The following is a 20685-nucleotide window of genomic DNA, read 5'->3' as shown; positions in this document are numbered from 1 at the left end:
TATTATCCTGCCATTCTGAAATTCCATTCTACTCATGCCCTTTCGATTTCCATGTTCATAGCAGTTTATCACTTCTGGGCAAAAATCGCATGCATGCCCACTTTGTGTAAATAACGATGTGGTGACAACACTTCCCTTTTACGCTCAGTTGTCTCCGTCTCTTCCAAGAACAGTTCTACCTCACATGCCTTCTGTCTCCCAATGCAAAACATTATCAAAATTTCTCCCAAAATACACAATTCATAATAAAATAAAAAATAAACCCATAACACCCCAAACAAACAACATAAAACAGATTACTATGATACACTATGATGATGTATATGTGCATCACGTAGTTTGTGTTATCTCTTCAGCTTCTTCCGCTTTTCAAATTGGTATCCTGGGCTGATGAAGATATAGGCAATTGTGGCAAAGTATCTATAGATCCTTCATATGGCTTCATTCATCCCACAACATCAATAGCAGTTTTTATTGGTAATTTGCAAGTTAACATTGACAAGTAGTGTCATTTCTATGAGCCGATGTTGTCCTTTGTATAAGGTTAAGAATTTCATTGTCCTACCCTTATGTGTGTAGGAATTTGTTACTTAAACCCGCCGACGTACTTGGCAGTGGATGACCTACCCAAATGTTATGCTGGCCCTTTTAACGCTTGATCCTTTGTATTCGCTTTTTTCACTCTCTGTCAAATATCACGTAAGATTTACGAAGATGTCTTCACTGAAAGCCGGATTCTTCCATCCCCAGTCTTCACTACAAGAAAGGGAGAAGGTATTTTCCTGCTGTACACCACCTTATATTGTGACAGACCAGACACACTATTAATTTTAGAGTTTTACTGAGAAATGACGACTGGAAGATAAACATCCCAGTCGTCATGATAGGTATTCATAAAAGGACTCACCATCCTTGCCCTTCGGCAATGCTCACATCCTACACTTGCAAAACTCAAACCCTTCTACTTAAATTATTGGTGTTACTATGCTTTTTCCCAGATTTATGTGCCTCCTCATAATCAAAATCGCTTAGTTTCAAAGCACACGATGCCAACTTACTCAGTGGATCCTTTAGGCGCAGTAACCACTTAGTCTGTTACAACGACAAACGTTATGCCATATAAGTAACAACACAAGCACTTCACACCATAAATAGCCATAAACACCTCTTTCTCTGTCATAGAATAATTCTGCTCCACTTTATTCTGTCATCTTGATGGTTATGCTACAAGGTGTCCTTTACCATCCAAATCCTGACAAAGAAAACATCCAGCCTCTAGATTACTTGCATGACATGATAAAATAAATTCCCTACTAACATCTGGAAGAACCAATACTGAACTCGCTGTTAATGCCTGTTTTAAATTCTGATACACAGTTTCACAGTCAGCTGATCACTGAAACGTCACTTCTTTGCCCAACACCATAGTCAACAGTTCAGGAATTTCAGCAAAGTAGTTACAGAGCCCAAAAAACGTCTGAAGCTGTTTTGTTACCTGTGGTGGCATAAAATCACAGACTGCGTAAATGGAATTTGGATCAGTTTTGACACCCTCCTGCTTAACCACATGACCTAAGTAAGCCATTTGGTTGCTGCAAAGTGATATTTATCGATACCGAGCATCAATGATACTATGAACAACCTCTTGAAGACTTCCTCCAGCCTCTGCACATGCTCTTCCATATTCTAACAAAATATAATGATATCAATGAGGTGAACCGTCTACTTTTTTGGCTTTATTCCTCTGAGTTCTCCGTCTAGTAGATTCTGGAAGGTAGTCGGTGCATTCTTAAGACCAAATGGCATTCGACAGAATTGACAATGGGCCTAAGGTACTGTAAAAGTGGTCTTCGGATGGTCCTGAACCACTTCCAACAGATGACAGCCACTCCTCACACTGACCCATGTTGTCCAGAGTCTCCGTCGTATTTGGTGTTGTATGTGCATCTGCAGTAGTCATTGCATTCAGGTAGCAGTAATCATGACAAAACGTGCATTATTTCGTGCCATCTGATGATTTTTTGAGACAGTGGCGATGCTTGTACCTTGCAGCGATGCAACACTAGCAGTCCTGATTCCCAGCTAAAACAAGATTCCTCTGAGTTCGATAGTGTACTTCAAACGGTCAGTTTTTACATGATATTTGCTTATAAATTCAAGTCGCAAGATCACACAGTATTTCTCACTGACCTGTGACAACTCGCTCCAGTAGTGAAACTGAGCACTGTCGATCCCTCATGAAGCTACATCATTCTGACCCATTCCATGTAATTTATATCGTGGAGTCCAAATTAGCTACCGACATACGAGTCGCTCTACTTACAAAAAACTATGCTCCATTCCATTAACTACGCTCTCCAGGCAACACTCCACCAGTGCAGTGGCTTTTTCGGTGTTCTGTTTTACTGGGAACGCCATCCGACGGTTGAGGAATTCCCATTGGCTAATGAACACTTGTTCTGACGCTATCAATTCTGGTTATTACTGTGACACTCAAGCGCTAATAGCGCGCTACCGCACATCTTTAACACCAAGGTCGCCGACACAGTTTCTTCATGTGGCGTGTGCGCAGAGATTTACAAACTCGTACGAAGAAAATATCCCATCTATCCCAACCCCTTCCTCCAGTTTTGCAACCACTATAGCAGCAGAATGTGGATGGTCATCCCTCACACTGCTGAACATATCCACTAGCAATCCTATCCCAAACACACCCAACGCCCTGTTTTCAACTGCTTGCAAAATAAATTTACCCATTTCCACATTCTGCGTTAATTCATAGGCATGGGAGTTGACTTCACGGAATTTATCCTAAAATGCCTCAATTGATTTCTTATGTTTCTGTGACAGACTGTTAAGGAACTCCCTGAAAAACCTTTCTCTGTCGTCTTCTTTTTTTTTCGTCATTGTATATTCCCTTCTCAAAGTGCTCCAACTTCTGTGCTTTATTCAGTCTTTCATGGCAAAAGACGTATGAGATTGATTCGCCAACCAAACGTAGCCTGGTCATATTCAAACTCGTTTCATCCAACCAATTCCCTATCTAAGCGGCAGCCTTTAGATCACTAACAGAATCAACACAAGGAATGTGTACAGGAAATAGCACCTTCGCCCCTACTGGCTCCACTTGCCTATGCATCTCTATGGAGGCTGTTCGCCCACTTGCTGTGCAATACGCCGTTATATTTTTGCAGTTCAGTTACTTGGTTCTCCAGGGCTTCAGTCGTCTCCTGTGCACTCGCTGCTCACGTTTCCGCCATTTGTGAAACCTCCAACCAATTACACAACAGCAAAATTACATGACAGCACACAAATATGATGCAAAGTTCACTAGTCCTTACGCCCTACTATAGCCCAACGAGATTTAGAACACTGATGTGCCAGGAAGCGACAAGTGTAGTATTTTTATAGGAACTGTCTCGCATGCGCTGCTATTGTGAGCCATGGATGACCTCACTTGATCTGCTTCTCTTGGCTTGTAAGCTTTCTAATCACCTCAGATTATTTTGATAGTTGCCATCGATAGACCATACAGTCTGAAGAGTACTACAGTTCTTGCCACAGCACGCAATGTGTTTGCTCCTGTCTTTGGAATAACAGCTTAGATGTATTTATGTGACTCCTGTTACCAAAAGACCATATGACTCACAAACACTGCACAAGTTCCGACCAGTCGTTTGCTGCTGTTGCACAGCAGAATAGAAAGTAGGTGCAGGAATAAAATTTGGTTGGAACTGACGTGCTGCCAAGTCAAGCACGTCCATTGAGTGCGCAGTGATGGTGTAACCAATGTCATCACTTAAAAGAACTGAAGTGCAAACATGCAGTGACATCATTGCGTCACAGTGTGCAAGAGGGAACGTCATGAATACCAGAACCGGCACTTATATGACAGTGCATGGCAGACACAACGCTGCAATGGGGTTGTGTGTAGTAACTTCACCTAGAGATGACACAATAACGCCTTTTGGGCTGCAAATTTTGTGTAAAGGAACTCTGTGACATCATCAAGTTAAACATTAGGCTAGGCAAGAGCGATGACAGGCTCAGAAAACAGAAGCACCAGTTACTGACTCCTATAAAACCCTCACCCTCTCTCACTCTGGTCACTCCATCGGCATCACTGATACTGATGAAAGGCCATCTCCGCTACTTCAAGGATGAACTGTTGAGTACAGTGAAGTGTCACCAGTCGCCACCAGCTTAGGGTCAACTGCTACAATTGTGCAGCTGTCTGGCTGTGGAGGGAATTTCAAATCTTCGAGCTGCATTCCTACCGGTCACATCTACGTCCACTCGAAGATGAGGGCCAGGCCAATCTTCCATGAATGAACAACTGTTCTGCCTGTCTGTGAGCTGTTCAGTTTTGGGACAGGGTGTATGCGCCGCCACTCCTAGGCAGTACATATACTGCCATACCAGCTGTATGTTGAGACTGCCTCCTGGGCTGTTCTTTGTGTCACTGTTGGGTCTGTCGCCTACACGTCATCTCGACAACCAACAACAGGGCCACGTAAATTCCTGGGGCCAACCCAGAGCATAGATTCGCTTAACGAGAACGCTGTGACTCCGACAGACGCCTACACCCATGCTGGTCTGCAGCGACACGCCAGCCACTCTTCCTAAAACGGAGGCCTGCTTCAGCAGATTCCTCTCCGAGCGCTGACTGCTACCCTGTGCCTCAGGACAAGAAAAGGTTCGGCATGGCCGCCACCACACGGCACTTTGAGGCAGATAGAGTGATTGTAAAACCCTAGGAACCAAATGAGTGTTAAATGAATCGTGTCTCATAAGAATCCAGCGGTCCACAGGACTCTGTCACTACACATCTGCTCGAGTTTCTTACATTCATGTAGAAGGTCGCATCCACTGGGCTCCTAAAAATTTGGTGTCAGAAGACCCTGCAGTCATACAAATTTGGGGCTATAAGCTGTGATTCTGAAGTCCTACGGATTTGGCGCCAGGCGTGCTGACGGCTGTCACTGCTATCGACGAGCCACGTCAGCACATCAGCAGCGATCGACATGTGTCATTAAGTGGCACAATGACTGACCAGTGTTTGTTTGCTTGTTTTCTTCCTTCTTTTATTTTGGAGCCACGTTGAGTCAGAAGTATTTGCATTCTAACTTGAGAGTGACATTGCTGAGAGCACAAAAACCTGCAGAATTATTGCAGTTGTTTGGTAACTGGAGGGGAGAGTACTTACGGCCAAGTAGGTGCAAGTACTGTAGTCTATCAGGGCACGAATCACCATCTACTAAACAGTGCCACCAAGGTGTAAGACTTATAGAAGCGTGGCAGTGTTCTGAGCCCCACTGGGCCTTGACATGAGGGAAAGATTAATACAGTTTTACTTGCTTATTGATATTGCTTCGGTATACTAGTTTTTCACTTGTTCTCGATTGTAATTCAAAACAGGGGTTACGCAACGGCCAGAAACACATGCAGAAACTTTCATTCTAGCCACTGAAGTTTTGACAAGTCAGTAACCACGTTACTTTAGGATGAAACAGAGCGAAACCAGGCTTGCGAATGCCTGTATAGGGAACTGGAAATATTATGCACCGCAACTGGGCTGATCCAATCGCAGAGAGGCGATACCAAGGCGATATAATAAGCGTATCTGCCCCAGCCATTGATCCGATGGCTGCTAGTCTCATTACACCTTTTCGGGAAAATTTTGGAAATTTGTGGTAAGATCTTATTGGACAAAACTGCTGAGGTCTTCGGTCCCTAAGCGTACACACTGCTTAATCTAACTTAAGCTAACTTACGCTAAGGACAACACACACACACCCATGCCCGAGAGAGGACTCGAACCTCCGACGGGGTAAGCCGCGCGGACCGTGACAATTCGCCCAAGACCACTCGGCTACCCCGCGCGGTTTTTCGGGAAAACTCCCGAGGCTGTATCAGCCTTTCTGTATGATATGAGGGAAGGAGCTCACCCAGGGAATTTGTCCGATGTGACGTGCCTGTCTGTGGCTAAGTTATGGGCAACAGGTGACGCTACAACGTATGTCAGGTACCATGAATATCTTAGTAAAATTCAGGCATTTGACCATCTGGCCGATGGGCTTACACAACGTTATCATAACCAAACAGTGCTACATTTTTGAGTGAAAAGCTCATGACATTAACATAAAATGACAATGCGTAGAGGTGTTCTCTGACAGAAATCACGAGAAGAACTAGCAGACTTATGAACTGACACACAGTGCTAAGGCGGATAGAAATCTATTGCAGGAAGCAGATAATAAGACATGCGTGTTTTAGAAGAGTATTTCAGCAGATATGTCACAACAGATGAGGACAGAAAATCCTTATGATTCGTCATAAACTATTAGGATTGCTACGCAGTTTGAGGAAAGAGATATTATTGCTCAGAAACGGAATGGCCGTGGCGTTTTCTCCTCTGGCGTCAGATGCTACATATGTGGACGAGGGGGTCACGGGAAGCAGCAATGTCGCCAGGCACAGTGCTCTTGGGCATAAGGCAGACGACTGCAAAATTAGGAAGCAGGAGAAGAATTATTTATATGAACAAATATTTAAAGTAGTTACTGATCATGCTTCCCTTAGGTGGCTATTGGGACTGAAAGACACTTCCAGCAGAATAGCATGGTGTGCACTGAAGCTGAGCGAGTTTAATTATGAAGTGACGCATAAACCAGGGAAGACACGCACTAATACGGACATGCTAAGCAGGAAATTTGCAGCTCTGCAGGCACTAGGCACAAACTTGTAAAAATGGCAAATGGAACAAGCAGCTGACATATACTGTCAGGTTTTAGGGTGCAGCCACAGTTTGTGACACACAGCAGTTTGCTCTGCAGAAGTGCGAAGTGTAGTATGCACATGGAGGGTCCTGCATTGTTCAGAAATTAAATACTGCAACAAGCACATGACCACCTGATGGTGGGTCACGAGCGAATTAAACCGACAAGACAGATGTGGAGCCGAAATAATGTATCATTTTTTGTACTGTATTATTTAATAGAATAGAAGCTAAAATAAGTATATTGTGACAACAATAGATCACTTTTCCCGGTCTGTGGCAATGACAGAAATTCCAGACAAGCATGTAAGCAGGATCACAAACGAGATGGTTAACAATTGGATACTAACATTGCCGTGCCCAATACTGTGAATACAGATCCAGGTACAAATTTTTATGTCAGACCTGCTGAAGCAGTTATGCCGGCTGCTTCATACCTGAAAACTTCGCAGCGGTCCTTTCCATACATGAACCAAAAGGGTTAGTTGTAAAATTTCGAAAATTTAAATCATTGTATGAGTAGTCAGCCTGATAACATGGACATGTAACTACGTTACGTCGTGTGAGCATATAATTCTAAAGTACACACAAGTACAGTTCTTTCACCATACAAGATGCTATAAGATGAGAAGATGCCACCTCGTTTCCATGTTATGAAAATTAAATTAAGTGCTAATGAGGAATCGGTGGAAAAAAATAAAGAAACGATTAAGAGAAGTTTGGTAGAAGGTCAAACAAGCGAATACAAAGTCATTCAAACATTAGGAAATGATGGCGGTATGTGGGGGGAAGTTGTTGCAATATTGAGTGGATCAGTGTGTGTTGGTAAAAAACCTGTAAAGATCAAAATGAAGAACAACAAGAAAGTTTTTAATTAAGTATCAGGGTCAACAGCGAGTAGCAGAGATGATTTCACCCGTAAATCTGAAGGTGCAGCTTCCAATGAAGACATCGATTTCCATAAATACAAGCCAAGCCACACCCTTCAGCTGAGTGGCAGACAATCTGCCACAAATTCCAACACCACAGCCCGCCATGAGACGAAGGCAGAGTGATCGGAGAAGTCTCAGAAATAAATGACTGTTAATTGAATGTTGTTCCATTGGGGTTGAAGCGTAGATATCTTTTATAATGGATGAGTTAATAGTAGTCGCTTCAAATCTATCGCTAAATTCTAGAATCTCCTTTCCTGTATAAGTCATTTTCCCTACCCTATGATCTTGACTAACCTTCTTTTCTTATATGTCTCTTCACTCTTAAGGATATCCGCATTGACACGCCGCTTCCAGATCTTGGGGAGACGAGTCCGATCAGGTCCTATTAACGGCAACTACTGTTGAGTTGGGCAGCATGAATGAGGTTTTTAGGTGGTTTGCACATCGCACTAGATAAATACTAGGCTGGTACCCGAATCCAAAATCAGATAAAAACCAACGAAATTTTTAGATAACATTATTGAACTTGCACATAGGTTTAACTCTACATGTAGAAAGAAGGGGTGCAGAAATTCTGTCCGATGGATGAATGATGACCTTAGATGTTTAGTCGTTTTAAATTCTTAACCAGCAGCAGCAGCAGTCCTTGTCCCCCTATAACGAGGTTATTCTCACCACATACTACGAAATTTTTGTTACTTTCTTAGGATATTTGGTCAGTTACCTTATGTAAATAGTGTCTGACAACAAACGTTAAGCACCCAGAAGACGTGGTCGGATATGAACTTTTTACACATACACACTGTCGACGGACATTTAAATGATTAGATTTGCAATTTGACAAGTAGAATAGCCACCAGACTACATTTGTTTTGGTCGTGTTTACTGTTGTTACGAGCACTGGTTGAGTTTATAAGGGACGTGAACAACGTCAGATGGTAGGTGGTCGCTGTGAAGGACGCGGAGATGCTTATTATAGGTCTCCATTTGTCGATGCAGTCGAATTTTGTAATATCCAGATTTGTGGGGCATTCAGATGTGACAGTGGTCCAATGTTGTAGTGCGTGGGAATGTAAGACTGCACTTATTCGTCATCGAGATTTTGGTCAGCGACGTATGACCACCACAAGGTAGGATATCGTAATCCCTATTGCACATAATCGCAACCATTTTCCTCAATTGCTAATTTCAGTGATGTTTTACCATAAATATAAGAAAACTTCCGTCGTTTGCAACTGAAATTTATTCTTGTGTGACACAGATATTTCGCCTATTCACGTTGGACATTTTCACTAGTCCGTTATACAAATAAAATTATGTAATTATACCTATTTTGGAATATGTTATGTAGTGGTTTTTCAGCAGTTCTTTATATTTAATTGTTTCTGTTTATAATTATACGATTATCTTTGATCCCTACATTCATTTTGAGTCCTGTTCATGTAGCCATTTGTTATTTTATACATGCTAGATGTACATAGTACAGGTTTCTCCCAGTAAAAATTTCTATACAAATAACCTATACTGCAGTATACTGCGCTTGCTTTCATTGATTAGTCACATGATTGAGGGATCATGGGAATGCATGAAGGGATAGTGGAGTTTGGTGTCGGGATGGGAATTCAAGAAGGGTAGATGGTAGGGCACTGTTTGTGTGTGTGCGTGTGCGTATGTGCATGCGTGCGTGTGTGCGTGTGTGTGTGTGTGTGTGTGTGTGTGTGTGTGTGTGTGTGTGTGTGTGTGTCGCTGAAATTTCTTTCAGTCATCACAACGTATTTAGAGTTGGAGCAATTACATGTTAATTCGAATATTCTTGAACTGTTGAATTTATCTCTGTCTTCCATCATAATTTTTAGTTCTTTTGTATTGTGCTGTTTAATCTCGAGGTCTATATTAATTTTATGCTTTCTGAAGATGTTACTATTCGTGTGAGTGAGTTGGTTTTGCACTGTAATGACGTGCCATTTTTTGTTGGGTTGTGTTTTCTGGTGTGAGTGTGCATTCTGTGTTATTTTTATTAGTTGATCTATTTGGTCTGCTATTATTTTTGCTCTCTTCAGTCTGTATTTTCTTTATATTGGTATCATGCAGTTTCTGTACTATGTCTCCGCTTTATCAGTTGTTTTGTTCCTTGTTGATTATCTTGTTTAACACTTCTGCATAGTTATTTTTGCTTAGAGGTGTTTTGCACAGGCTCGTTGTTGTTTATTGAGAATGTGGGTGGTTAGATTTGTGGTTAATTGTCATCCTGTATTTGGTACCATTGTGAATATTTCTCGACCGTGACTGTCTCGAAAAATATGTAAAGGGTTTTATGTACCGCTACCAGTTACAAAATTTGTTAACTAATGTATTATTTATTTAATGTACGACATGATTCGAGGGTATACCTTATCATCGGGCTATATGGCATTATAGAAACAATTTCGCAATAGGACCATGCAGATGTTAAACAGTCTTTTCATAAATGCTGTGGTTATCCTGTGGAAGAAGAGAAAACCTAGTAAGAGGCGATGTCACTTTGGAAGCTGGACTGATGTTTGCATGAAAATGTTTTGTAACTGCCACTCACTTTGTTCTTATATCATGGCAGTCTCGTTGTGATGAGCTGAGGTGCTTCATTTCTGTGACTGACTTGGCTTTCTTGATCAATTTGTAATGTATTTCGTCAACCTACATCTGTCATATGATAACAAAACATACAGAAGAAATTGCAAACTTCTAACACCACACAGATCGACAGTCAAGTCGAAACCAGCTGTATTTTGCCCGCCATCTTGTCCACTGCACTACAGATTTGTTTTTGTGATCGTGTTTCTAAGTTACTGGTACGTGTGTGAAAATTTGTGAACAGTGACCAAGAAAGGAAAGAGAGCCACACAAATGGAAACACCTAAACTCCTCACAACGAGACTGCCACACGATACGTACAAAGTGGGTGACTTTTACAAAACATTTTCATGCAAACATCAGTCCAGCTTACAAAGTGACATCGCTCTTACTAGGATTTCTCTTCTTCCACAGGATAACCACGGCATTTATGAAAAGGCTCTTTAACATCTGCTTGATCCTATTGCGAAATTGTTCATTATGCCATATAGCCTGATGATGAGGTATACCCTCGAAACATGTCACACAATAAATAAAAAATACATTAGTTAACAATTTTTGTGACTGGTAGTTGTACTCAAAAACCTTTACACATTTTTTGACAGTCGCGGTCGAAACATAGTCAAAATAATGTTTTAAAAAAACAGACATCAGGATCACTTCTGCTGGTACATGATATATTACGTCCTAAAGAGAAACTGAACAAATCAGGAATTGAAAAAATTACGTGCAGTCATTGCAATACATATTATATTGGCCAAATGGGAAGAAGTTTTAAAACGTACTTTAAGGAACACATTGACTGTTTCAGACTTGGCAATCCGAATAAATCAGCTATAGCGAAACATATAAATGAAATAGGACACTGCGTTACAATAGACAACATAATACAACATAATTTAGAAAAGAGCTGGAAAACGTACATCCTGGAAGAAATGGAAATATTCATCCATATCCAGATGGGGATTAACGAGATTCTGAATGAAATGACAGACTTCAGAAATTCGCATTTCTTTTCCAATTTCACTACAGTACACTTGGAATAATCACAGTCATTTATTCTAGCCCCAGCAGTAGCATAGAATTGTGTAAACTAAATAGTTTTTATATCATCATTTGTATCTTACTGGTGCTCAATTTGTAATGTATTTCGTCAACCTACATTTGTAATACGATAACAAGTTGTGCAGAAGACATTGCAAACATCTGTCACCACATAGATTGACAGATCGATAGTCAAATAGAAACCAGCTATATTTTGACCGCCATCTTGTCCACTGCACTACACATTTGTTTTTGTGATCGTGTTTCCAAGTTACTGGTACGTATGTGAAAATTTGTGAACAGTGATCAAGAAAGCAAAGGGAGCCACGAAATGGACAAACCTAAACGCATCACAACGAGACTGCCATGTGATAAGAACGAAGTAAGTGACTGTGACATTGCCTCTAGGTTTTCTCTTCTTCCACAGGTTAACCACAGCATTTACGAAAAGGCTGTTTATAATCTGCGTGATCCTATTGCGAAATTGTTTTTATAGTGCCATATAGACTGATGATGAGGTATACCCTCGAAACATGTCACACAATAAATAAATAATACATTAGTTAACAATTTTTGTCACTAGTAGAAGTACTGAAACCCCTTTACATGTTATGTCTGTAGCTGGTTCCTGTCTGAAAACGTTGAAGTTGGGCCTTTTGTTACATTTTACGAAATTGTAGGTCGAGGTAGTGTATTGCCTCCTCTGTTACTGTTTCCATGGCGAACTGGATGTTGTGGTGTTTGTTGTTTATCTGTTGGTGTAAAATGCTTATATGTCCTTGTGATTCATCTGTGAGGTATATGATATCTACATATTTGTGTCCATGTATTATATTTAAATATATTTGTTACCATTATTTCTGAAAAAAATTTGTTTTCTGTGTGATTCATTTGGGTATCTGCTTGTATGTATGAGATTGGGCTTACCATTGGTAGAAGTTCCTTATGTAGATTGAATGAACTGTTAAATTGAATGAAGTTTTGTTCAGTGACCACTTCTATTACTTGTATAAGTTCTTTTATACTGGTTTTGGGACGTCTGCATTTCCTGTCAATTGTTATCTTACAATATTAATTGTTGTCACAAGTGGAATTGAGGTGCACATGTCTTTCATGTCAAAGAACACCAATTGTGTAGTTGATCTGATGTGTGTATCTTTGGCTTTTTGGGTTAGCTATAATTTTGTAGTTGATGTGATGTGTGTATCTTTTGCTTTTAGGGTTGGATCTAAGGCGTTTTTTTTTTTTATATTTCTGTTATTCGCTAGCTTGAAATGTTCTTTAAAGTATTTGTGTGCAAACTTTGTAATGTTATTTGTGGGAGCACTGTTGAAATTAATAGCTGATCTCATATCTAAGTGGTCTTTATGTAAGTTGGGTTAACTTCTAACCACTTCTGCTGCTGGATATTTTGTACTAAGTTTTGTTTCTCTTTTCTTGTGAGTGCAGTTTAAAATCTTTCAACGAGTTTTCAAACTTTTCTGTCTATTCAATAGCATTAACCTGTTATGTTTGTTTTTATAACTGTTGCTTTTACAGTTAAAACAGCAAAATTAAGAAAAAGACGGCTACAAATAAAAATAACATTCAAATTCGTCAATGCAGAAGAAATTAAGAACTGTGACAGAAGAGAAAGGTCAATTCAACAGTTCAGGAACGTATAAACTAATATGTAATAGCTGCAGATCTAAATATACTGTGTTGGCTGCAAGAATCAGGTACAAAGTTCATGTAAGATTACTGAAGAGTGAACATACCCATTTCATATATGCAGAACATTTAATAAAGGAAAATCACCATCACACTGGAATAAAAAGAGATACGGCACTCTTATGGTGTAACAGCAAAGAATGGGAATGCTAACTCTGCAGGAAGATAATTTAATAGTAATTGTTGTTGTGGTCTTCAGTCCTGAGACTGGTTTGACGCAGCTCTCCATGGTACTCTATCCTGTGCAAGCTTCTTCATCTCCCAGTAACTACTGCAACCTACATCCTTATTAATCTGCTTAGTGTATTCATCTCTTGGTCTCCCTCTACGATTTTTACCCTCCACGCTGCCCCCCAATACTGAATTGGTGATCCCTTGATGCCTCAGAACATGTCCTACCAACCGATCCCTTCTTCTAGTCAAGTTGTGCCACAAATTTCTCTCTCCCCAATCCTATTCAATACCTCCTCATTAGTTATGTGATCTATCCATCTAATCTTCAGCATTCTTCTGTAGCACCACATTTCAAAAGCTTCTATTCTGTTCTTGTCCAAACGGTTTAACGTCGATGTTTCACTTCCATACATGGCTACACTCCATACAAATACTTTCACAAACGACTTCCTGACACTTAAATCTATACTCGATGTTAACAAATTTCCCTTCTTCAGAAACGCTTTCCTTGCCATTGCCAGTCTACATTTTATATCCTCTCTACTTCGATCGTCATCAGTTATTTTGCTCCCCAACTAGCAAAACTCCTTTACTACCCCAAGTGTCTCATTTCCTGCTCTAATTCCCCCGGCATCACCCAACTTAATTCGACTACATTCCATTATCCTTCTTTTGCTTTTGTTGATGTTCATCTTATATCCTCCTTTCAAGACACTATCCATTCCGTTCAACTGCTCTTCCAAGTCCTTTGCTGTCTCTGACAGAATTAGAATGTCATCGGCGAACCTCAAAGTTTTTATTTCTTCACCATGGATTTTAATACCTACTCCGAATTTTTCTTTTGTTTCCTTCACTGCTTGCTCAATATACAGATTGAATAACGTCGTGGAGAGGCTGCAACCCTGTCCCACTCCCTTCCCAACCACTGCATCCCTTTCGTGTCCCTCGACTCTTATAACTGCCATCTGCTTTCTGTACAAATTGTAAATAGCCTTTCGCTCCCTGTATTTTACCCCTGCCACCTTCATAATTTGAAAGAGAGCATTCCAGCCAACATTGTCAAAAGCTTTCTCTAAGTCTACAAATTCTAGAAACGTAGGTTTGCCTTTCCCTAATCTAGCTTCTAAGACAAGTCGTAGGGTCAGTATTGCTTCACGTGCCCCAATATTTCTACGGAATCCAAACTGATCTTCCCCGAGGTCGGCTTCTACTAGTTTTTCCATTCGTCTGTAAAGAATTCGCGTTAGTATTTTGCAGCCGTGACTTATTAAACTGATAGTTCGGTAATTTTCGCATCTGCCAACACCTGCTTTCCTTGGGATTGCAATTATTATATTCTTCTTGAAGTCTGAGGGTATTTCGCCTGTCTCATATATCTTGCTCACCAGATGGAAGAGTTTTGTTAGGACTGGCTCTCCCAAGGCTGTCAGTAGTTCTAATGGAATGTTGTCTACTCCCGGGGCCTTGTTTCGACTCAGGTCTTTCAGTGTTCTGTCAAACTCTTCAAGCAGTATCATATCTCCCATTTCATCTTCATCTACATCCTCTTACATTTTCATAATATTGTCCTCAAGTACATCGCCCTTGTATAGACCCTGTATATACGCCTTTCACCTTTCTGCTTTCCCTTCTTTGCTTACAACTAGGTTTCCATCTGAGCTCTTGATATTCATACAAGTGGTTCTCTTTCCCCCAAAGGTCTCTTTAATTTTTATGTAGGCAGTATCAACCTTATCCCTGGTAAGACATACCTCTACATCCTTACATTTGTCCTCTAGCCATGCCTGCTTCGCCATTTTGTACTTCCTGTCGATCTCATTTTTGAGATATTTGTATTCCATTTTGCCTGCTTCATTTACTGCATTTTTATATTTTCTCCTTTCATCAATTAAGTTCAATATTTCTTCTGTTACCCTAGGATTTCTAGCAGCCCTCGTCTTTTTACCTGCTTTATCCTCTGCTGCCTTCACTACTTCATCCCTCAAAGCTACCCATTCTTCTTCTACTGTATTTCTTACCCCCACTCCTGTCAATTGTTCCCTTGTGCTCTCCTTGAAACTCTGTACAACCTCTGATTCTTTCAGTTTATCCAGGTCCCACCTCCTTAAATTCCCACCTTTTTGCAGTTTCTTCAGTTTTAATCTACAGTTCATAACCAATAGATTGTGCTCAGAGTCCACATATGTCCCTGGAAATGTCTTACAATTTAAAATCTGGTTCCTGAATCTCTGTCTTACCATTATATAATCTATCTGAAACCTTCTAATATCTCCAGGGTTCTTCCATGTATACAACCTTCCTTCATGATTCTTGAACCAAGTGTTAGCTATGATTAGGTTATGCTCTGTGCAAAATTCTACCAGGCGGCTTCCTCTTTCATTTCTTAGCCCCAATCCACATTCACCTACTACGTTTCCTTCTCTTCTTTTTCCTACTGTCGAATTCCAGTCACCCATTACTATTAAATTTTCGTCTCCCTTCACTATCTGAATAATTTCTTTTATCTCATCACACATTTCATCAATTTCTTCATCATCTGCAGAGCTAGTTGGCATATAAACTTGTACTACTGTAGTAGGCGTGGGCTTCGTGTCTATCTTGGCCACAATAATGCGTTCACTATGCTGTTTGTAGTAGCTTACCCGCAATCCTATTTTTTTATTCATTATTAAACGTGCTCCTGCATTACCCCTATTTGATTTTGTATTTATAACGCTGTATTCACCTGACCAAAAGTCTTGTTGCTCCTGCCACCGAACTTCACTAATTCACACTATGTCTAACTTTAACCTCTCCATTTCCCTTTTTAAATTTTGTAACCTACCTGCCCGATTAAGGAATCTGACATTCCACGCTCCGATCCGTAGAACGCCAGTTTTCTTTCTCCTGATAATGACGTCCTCCTGAGTAGTCCCTGTCTGGAGATCCGAATGGGGGACTATTTTACCTCCGGAATATTTTGCCCAAGAGGACGCCTTCATCATTTAACCATACAGTAAAGCTGCATGCCCTTGGGAAAAATTACGGCTGTAGTTTCCCCTTGCTTTCAGCCGTTCGCAGTACCAGCACAGAAAGGCTGTTTTGGTTACTGTTCTAAGGTCAGATCAGTCAGTCATCTGGACTGTTGCCCCCGCAACTACTGAAACATCTGCTGCCCCTCTTCAGGATCCACACATTTGTCTGGACGCTCAACAGATACCCCTCCGTTGTGGTTGCACCTATGATATGGCTATCTGTATCGCTGAGGCACGCAAGCCTCTTTTCCAACGGCAAGGTGAATGGTTCACGTCTGGAGGACGACGGTTCAATCTCGCGTCCGGCCATCCTGATTTAGGTTTTCCGTGATTTCCCTAAATCACTCCAGGCAAATGCCGGGATGGTTCCTTTGAAAGGGCACGGCCGACATCCTTCCCCATCCTTCCCTAATCCGATGAGACCGATGACCACGCTGTCTGGTCTCCTTCCCCAAACAACCAAACCAACCATGGTTCATGGGGGGGGGGGGGGGGAATTTCATAGAGAAGGCCATAAAAAAAGAAAATATACTCAATGATCAAAAAAGCCATAACAGAGGACTATTATTCAAACTACGGATATAAAATAAATAAACATAAAAAAGAAAATAACGAAAATAAGGGAATTTAAAAAATTACACACACACACACACACACACACACACACACAGTGCCCTATCACCTACACATACTCCATCCCTATCTCAAAACATCATTGCATTCTCCACTCCTACAGCTCCCATGAACCCTCAGTCAGTCATATGAGTAAGTAGTGCAAGCATGCACAGTATACTATAGTACAAGTTATGCAGAAGGTAATATTTAGTATGTGCATTTCGTGCATATAGAACAACAAATGGTTGCATGCTGCATGCACATGAAAAATGAATATAAATAAAAAGCACAACGGTATAATTATAGATAGAAGTAGCTAGACTCAAGCAAACTGCCAAGGAATCCATGCAAAACTTGTATACGTAATTTTGTATTTATTGTAGACCATTGGAGATGCAAAATATGAATCGGAAAACATGAGTGGTATACAAGAAAAAATTTCAGTTACGTAAGGTGTAAGTTTTCTTTTATTTATGATATAACATAATTTCTTAATCTCCTTGACATTTGCACCAGCCACCCAAGAGCAGGCAGCATTCTTTATTATTTTGCATTATTCTTCGAAGTCGGCGAGCAGGTCACTCGAGAATTACTACCCGACCACAATATTGTTGCACTTGGCGTCAATGAAACGCGTTGACGTTACATTGAACAAGTACAGTGCTGGAAAGGCATTGCGGTGTGAATGAGTTCAAAACAGTTGTGCGTATACTACCAAGTGTTTCAGCGTGTCTTTGAGAAATACCGCAATAAAAACTCACGATAAGCTGACTGAAGCACCCTCACTCCGAAAGCAATAATAATTTGGTCGACTAATACTGTCATAAGCGTTTGCTGGCGTAAACACCACAATGCAAACAGCTGTATTTTGAATTATGCATGGTCTGGGAGGTATGCTGGTCAGTGGCGTTGCATTACGTTCAGTGATGAATCCAGGTTCTTCGCTGCGCATGGCGGCGGCATGGGAAGAGGTCCCTTTCTTCCAAAAGACAATGTGCGACACGAAATCAAGTATGACTTCAGGTCACGTCTGGTGGTGATTGAGAAGTGTGATGTCAGAATGATATCTCACAGACATCCTGTGTTCTCTTGTGCTACCTTACCTGCGACGATACCTTGGTGCCATTTTTCAACAGAACAATGGTTGTCCACATACATGCCTCTATGAACAGTCTGAGTGGTTTCGAGGTACTCCCATGGCTAGTAAGGCCCACATATTTGTTCCCAATGCAACATCTGTGGGGCCAGCTCATATCTCAACTCAGACCCTGTACCAGTAGTCAGGAAATGAGGAGCCAGTTCCAACAGTTGTGGGTCAGCTCGCCTCAGGAGAGGACACAACGACTTTATGACACCCTTCCTAAATGAATCCAGGCCAGTGAAGTTTAATTTTGTTTCCTCTTCCCCTGCTTAGTTTTTCATTTTCTTTTGTTAGGCAGTGCATTATTTATATTTCCCCTTCTGTTGTGTACATACTTCCGCGTAGTCAGCGTGTACACAACTTTCCCAATAGAGCACGCCCCGCTAAGCACAACAGCGCAGGCGCAGCGCTCGTCCGTCTCCGCAGTACGAGATGGCGCTGTCTTAGAGACGGACCAAATTCTGCTTCCGCCAATCCGCGTAGTAATATGTAACGCAGCCAATGAGATTACTGCTAACATAGAACCTCTTCTCCTCACAGATCATACTCGCGCAGTGATACCTGAACGCTCGAGGTATTATAACGAGTGTACAGACCTCCAATTAGTCAGTCTGCATTAGTCTGTACAAGTCTGCATTTATCTGTACCTGTCTGTACCAGTCTGCATTAGTCTGTACCAGTCTACATTTGTCTGTACCAGTCTATAGTCAAGTTTCAGTCTGCACCTAATAAGATTACCATATTCTTGTACATAGCCATGAAGGTAAATGAATAGACACTTTGTCAAGTATCACAGACATGTGAGAATAACATTAACGTACCAAGACCAAAGGAACTTCAGATTGTCAATTGTAAATAACATCCAGAATCAAGTTAAGTAAGGTTTGTGATTGTTATTTTTTAAATAAATGTGTGTGAAAATTAATCAAGTTCTGTTTAAAGTTGGTCACCGTCAATCTGCTACTCCAAGCGTGCAAGTGGCATTTCTATCGTCTGACCTAACGGCAGAAGATAAACACGCCACGATAAGATCACGAGAATATTGCTGACACTCGCCTACTTCGTTAGGGCGACACGCCAAATAATCTGATGATGTGTGTACCGAAGGTCTTACAGTACGCACACCACACCTTCCTAAGCTTGTAATTTGGGCATGTACACAAGGCTATTGCAAGCTGACGTTCGTCCATCAGGATTCTCTGAATTGTAATTAAATCAGTCTGTTGTTAGTAGTAACTCACACAGCTCATCAACTTCCTATTCCTCACAAACTCAACACTTGTTACATCACTCGCTGCGACTAAAGTTAATGTAACTCTAAAAATTTGAACAGTTTCGTTCACGAAAATGGTATACACTTCCACGGAATATAGTTCCACATTCCGTTTTGTAAAACAGTTGTTTTGGATGGAACATTATTTGTCCAGCACCTAAAAAAATTCGAGTAATTCCATTGTTACATCGTCCAGTAGTAGCTAAACTGCTCAAAAGACGATATACAGGATGGTCAGAAAATGCGTGAAATGCTTGTAGGGATGTTACAGGGCAGGTTGAACTGAGACATAAATGTTAAGGAAGAAATTCGATACTTTGCGCCATTTCCGAGTTATTTAGCATTGAAGGTAGGCAATCTGATCGTCGCGCGCGTAGATACAAGTTTCAGCTAACGAGACAAAGCCCCTGGCAGGCCGCTTGAATGCAAGCGCGCGACGCCCCGATTGGCTAAATTCTATGCTAAATAACTCGGAAACGGAGCAACGTATCGAATTTCTTTCTTAACATTTATGTCTCAATACAACATGCCCTGTAACATCCATACAAGAATTTCACACATTTTCTGACCGCCCTGTAGAGATCAATTAACAATACTTTTGTGTTACATCCTGCCCAGAGCAAACTGGCGCTCCAAAGCAAGGCGCTTTACTTGTCCTGTCCTCAGATCTTCAGCAGGGCTCGCCAGGAGTGTCCTGACTGCCTACAGAAGGTGGTACCCATAGCGGGCGACTGCACTCAGCCAGGCCTGGGGATCAGCACTGTAGACGCTGCTGAGCTAACCAGCAAGGTGTCTGTCGTCTTACACTTAGCTGCCACTGTCAGGTTCGACGCAGACCTCCGGACCGCCACCGTCACCAATGTGGTCTCCACCCGCGAGATCGTCGCACTCGTCAAGCGTATGCCCAACCTAAAGGTGAATTGTGGCTCAGATTAATCAGGTACATGCTGTCCTAGTTCCGGTTATCTTAATTCTAAGGTTCAGTATGCCCAGACTTATTCAGAGTAAAGCATATTTATCCAGCTACTGAGGAGGAATGGAAAGGTGAACCTTATAACTATTAAACTTTGTTTAGAACGATAAATCATTTAGTCAGTTTTAGAATTCATAATTGTACTATACAAATACACTCATGCTCATAAATTACCGATAATGCTGATACATGGTGAAACAACGCTCTGGTGAGCGATTTGCAGGTTTAAGTCGCCTCGGGATATGACCATGCTGTGTACTTGACCTGCGGTTGTCGCACGGTGGCGCTGGTAGCAGTCCGCATACGCAGAGGTGTGTTGGTGCATGTCAGAGTACGGTGCAGCGAGTAAGCGTGCAGACGTTTTTAGACGTGCTAATGGCGATTGTGTGTTGAAAATGGCTCAAAGAAGACATATTGA

General features: G+C 41.3%; 1 protein-coding gene across 1 annotated transcript in view; it reads left to right on the top strand.

Annotated features, from left to right (window-relative positions):
• LOC126235608 (fatty acyl-CoA reductase 1-like) overlaps positions 1-20685 on the top strand; it is a 252893-nt gene that overhangs the window by 42980 nt on the left and 189228 nt on the right. Inside the window, exon 3 of the mRNA XM_049944319.1 lies at positions 19961-20209. Coding sequence (XP_049800276.1) covers positions 19961-20209 — 249 coding nt within the window. The remainder of the gene's footprint in view (positions 1-19960; positions 20210-20685) is intronic.

This window comes from Schistocerca nitens, chromosome 2, assembly GCF_023898315.1.
Source record: "Schistocerca nitens isolate TAMUIC-IGC-003100 chromosome 2, iqSchNite1.1, whole genome shotgun sequence".
Lineage (NCBI taxonomy): Eukaryota > Metazoa > Arthropoda > Insecta > Orthoptera > Acrididae > Schistocerca > Schistocerca nitens.
The sequence above is the reverse complement of the archived record's forward strand: the minus strand, read 5'-3'. Positions and strand labels throughout refer to the sequence as shown.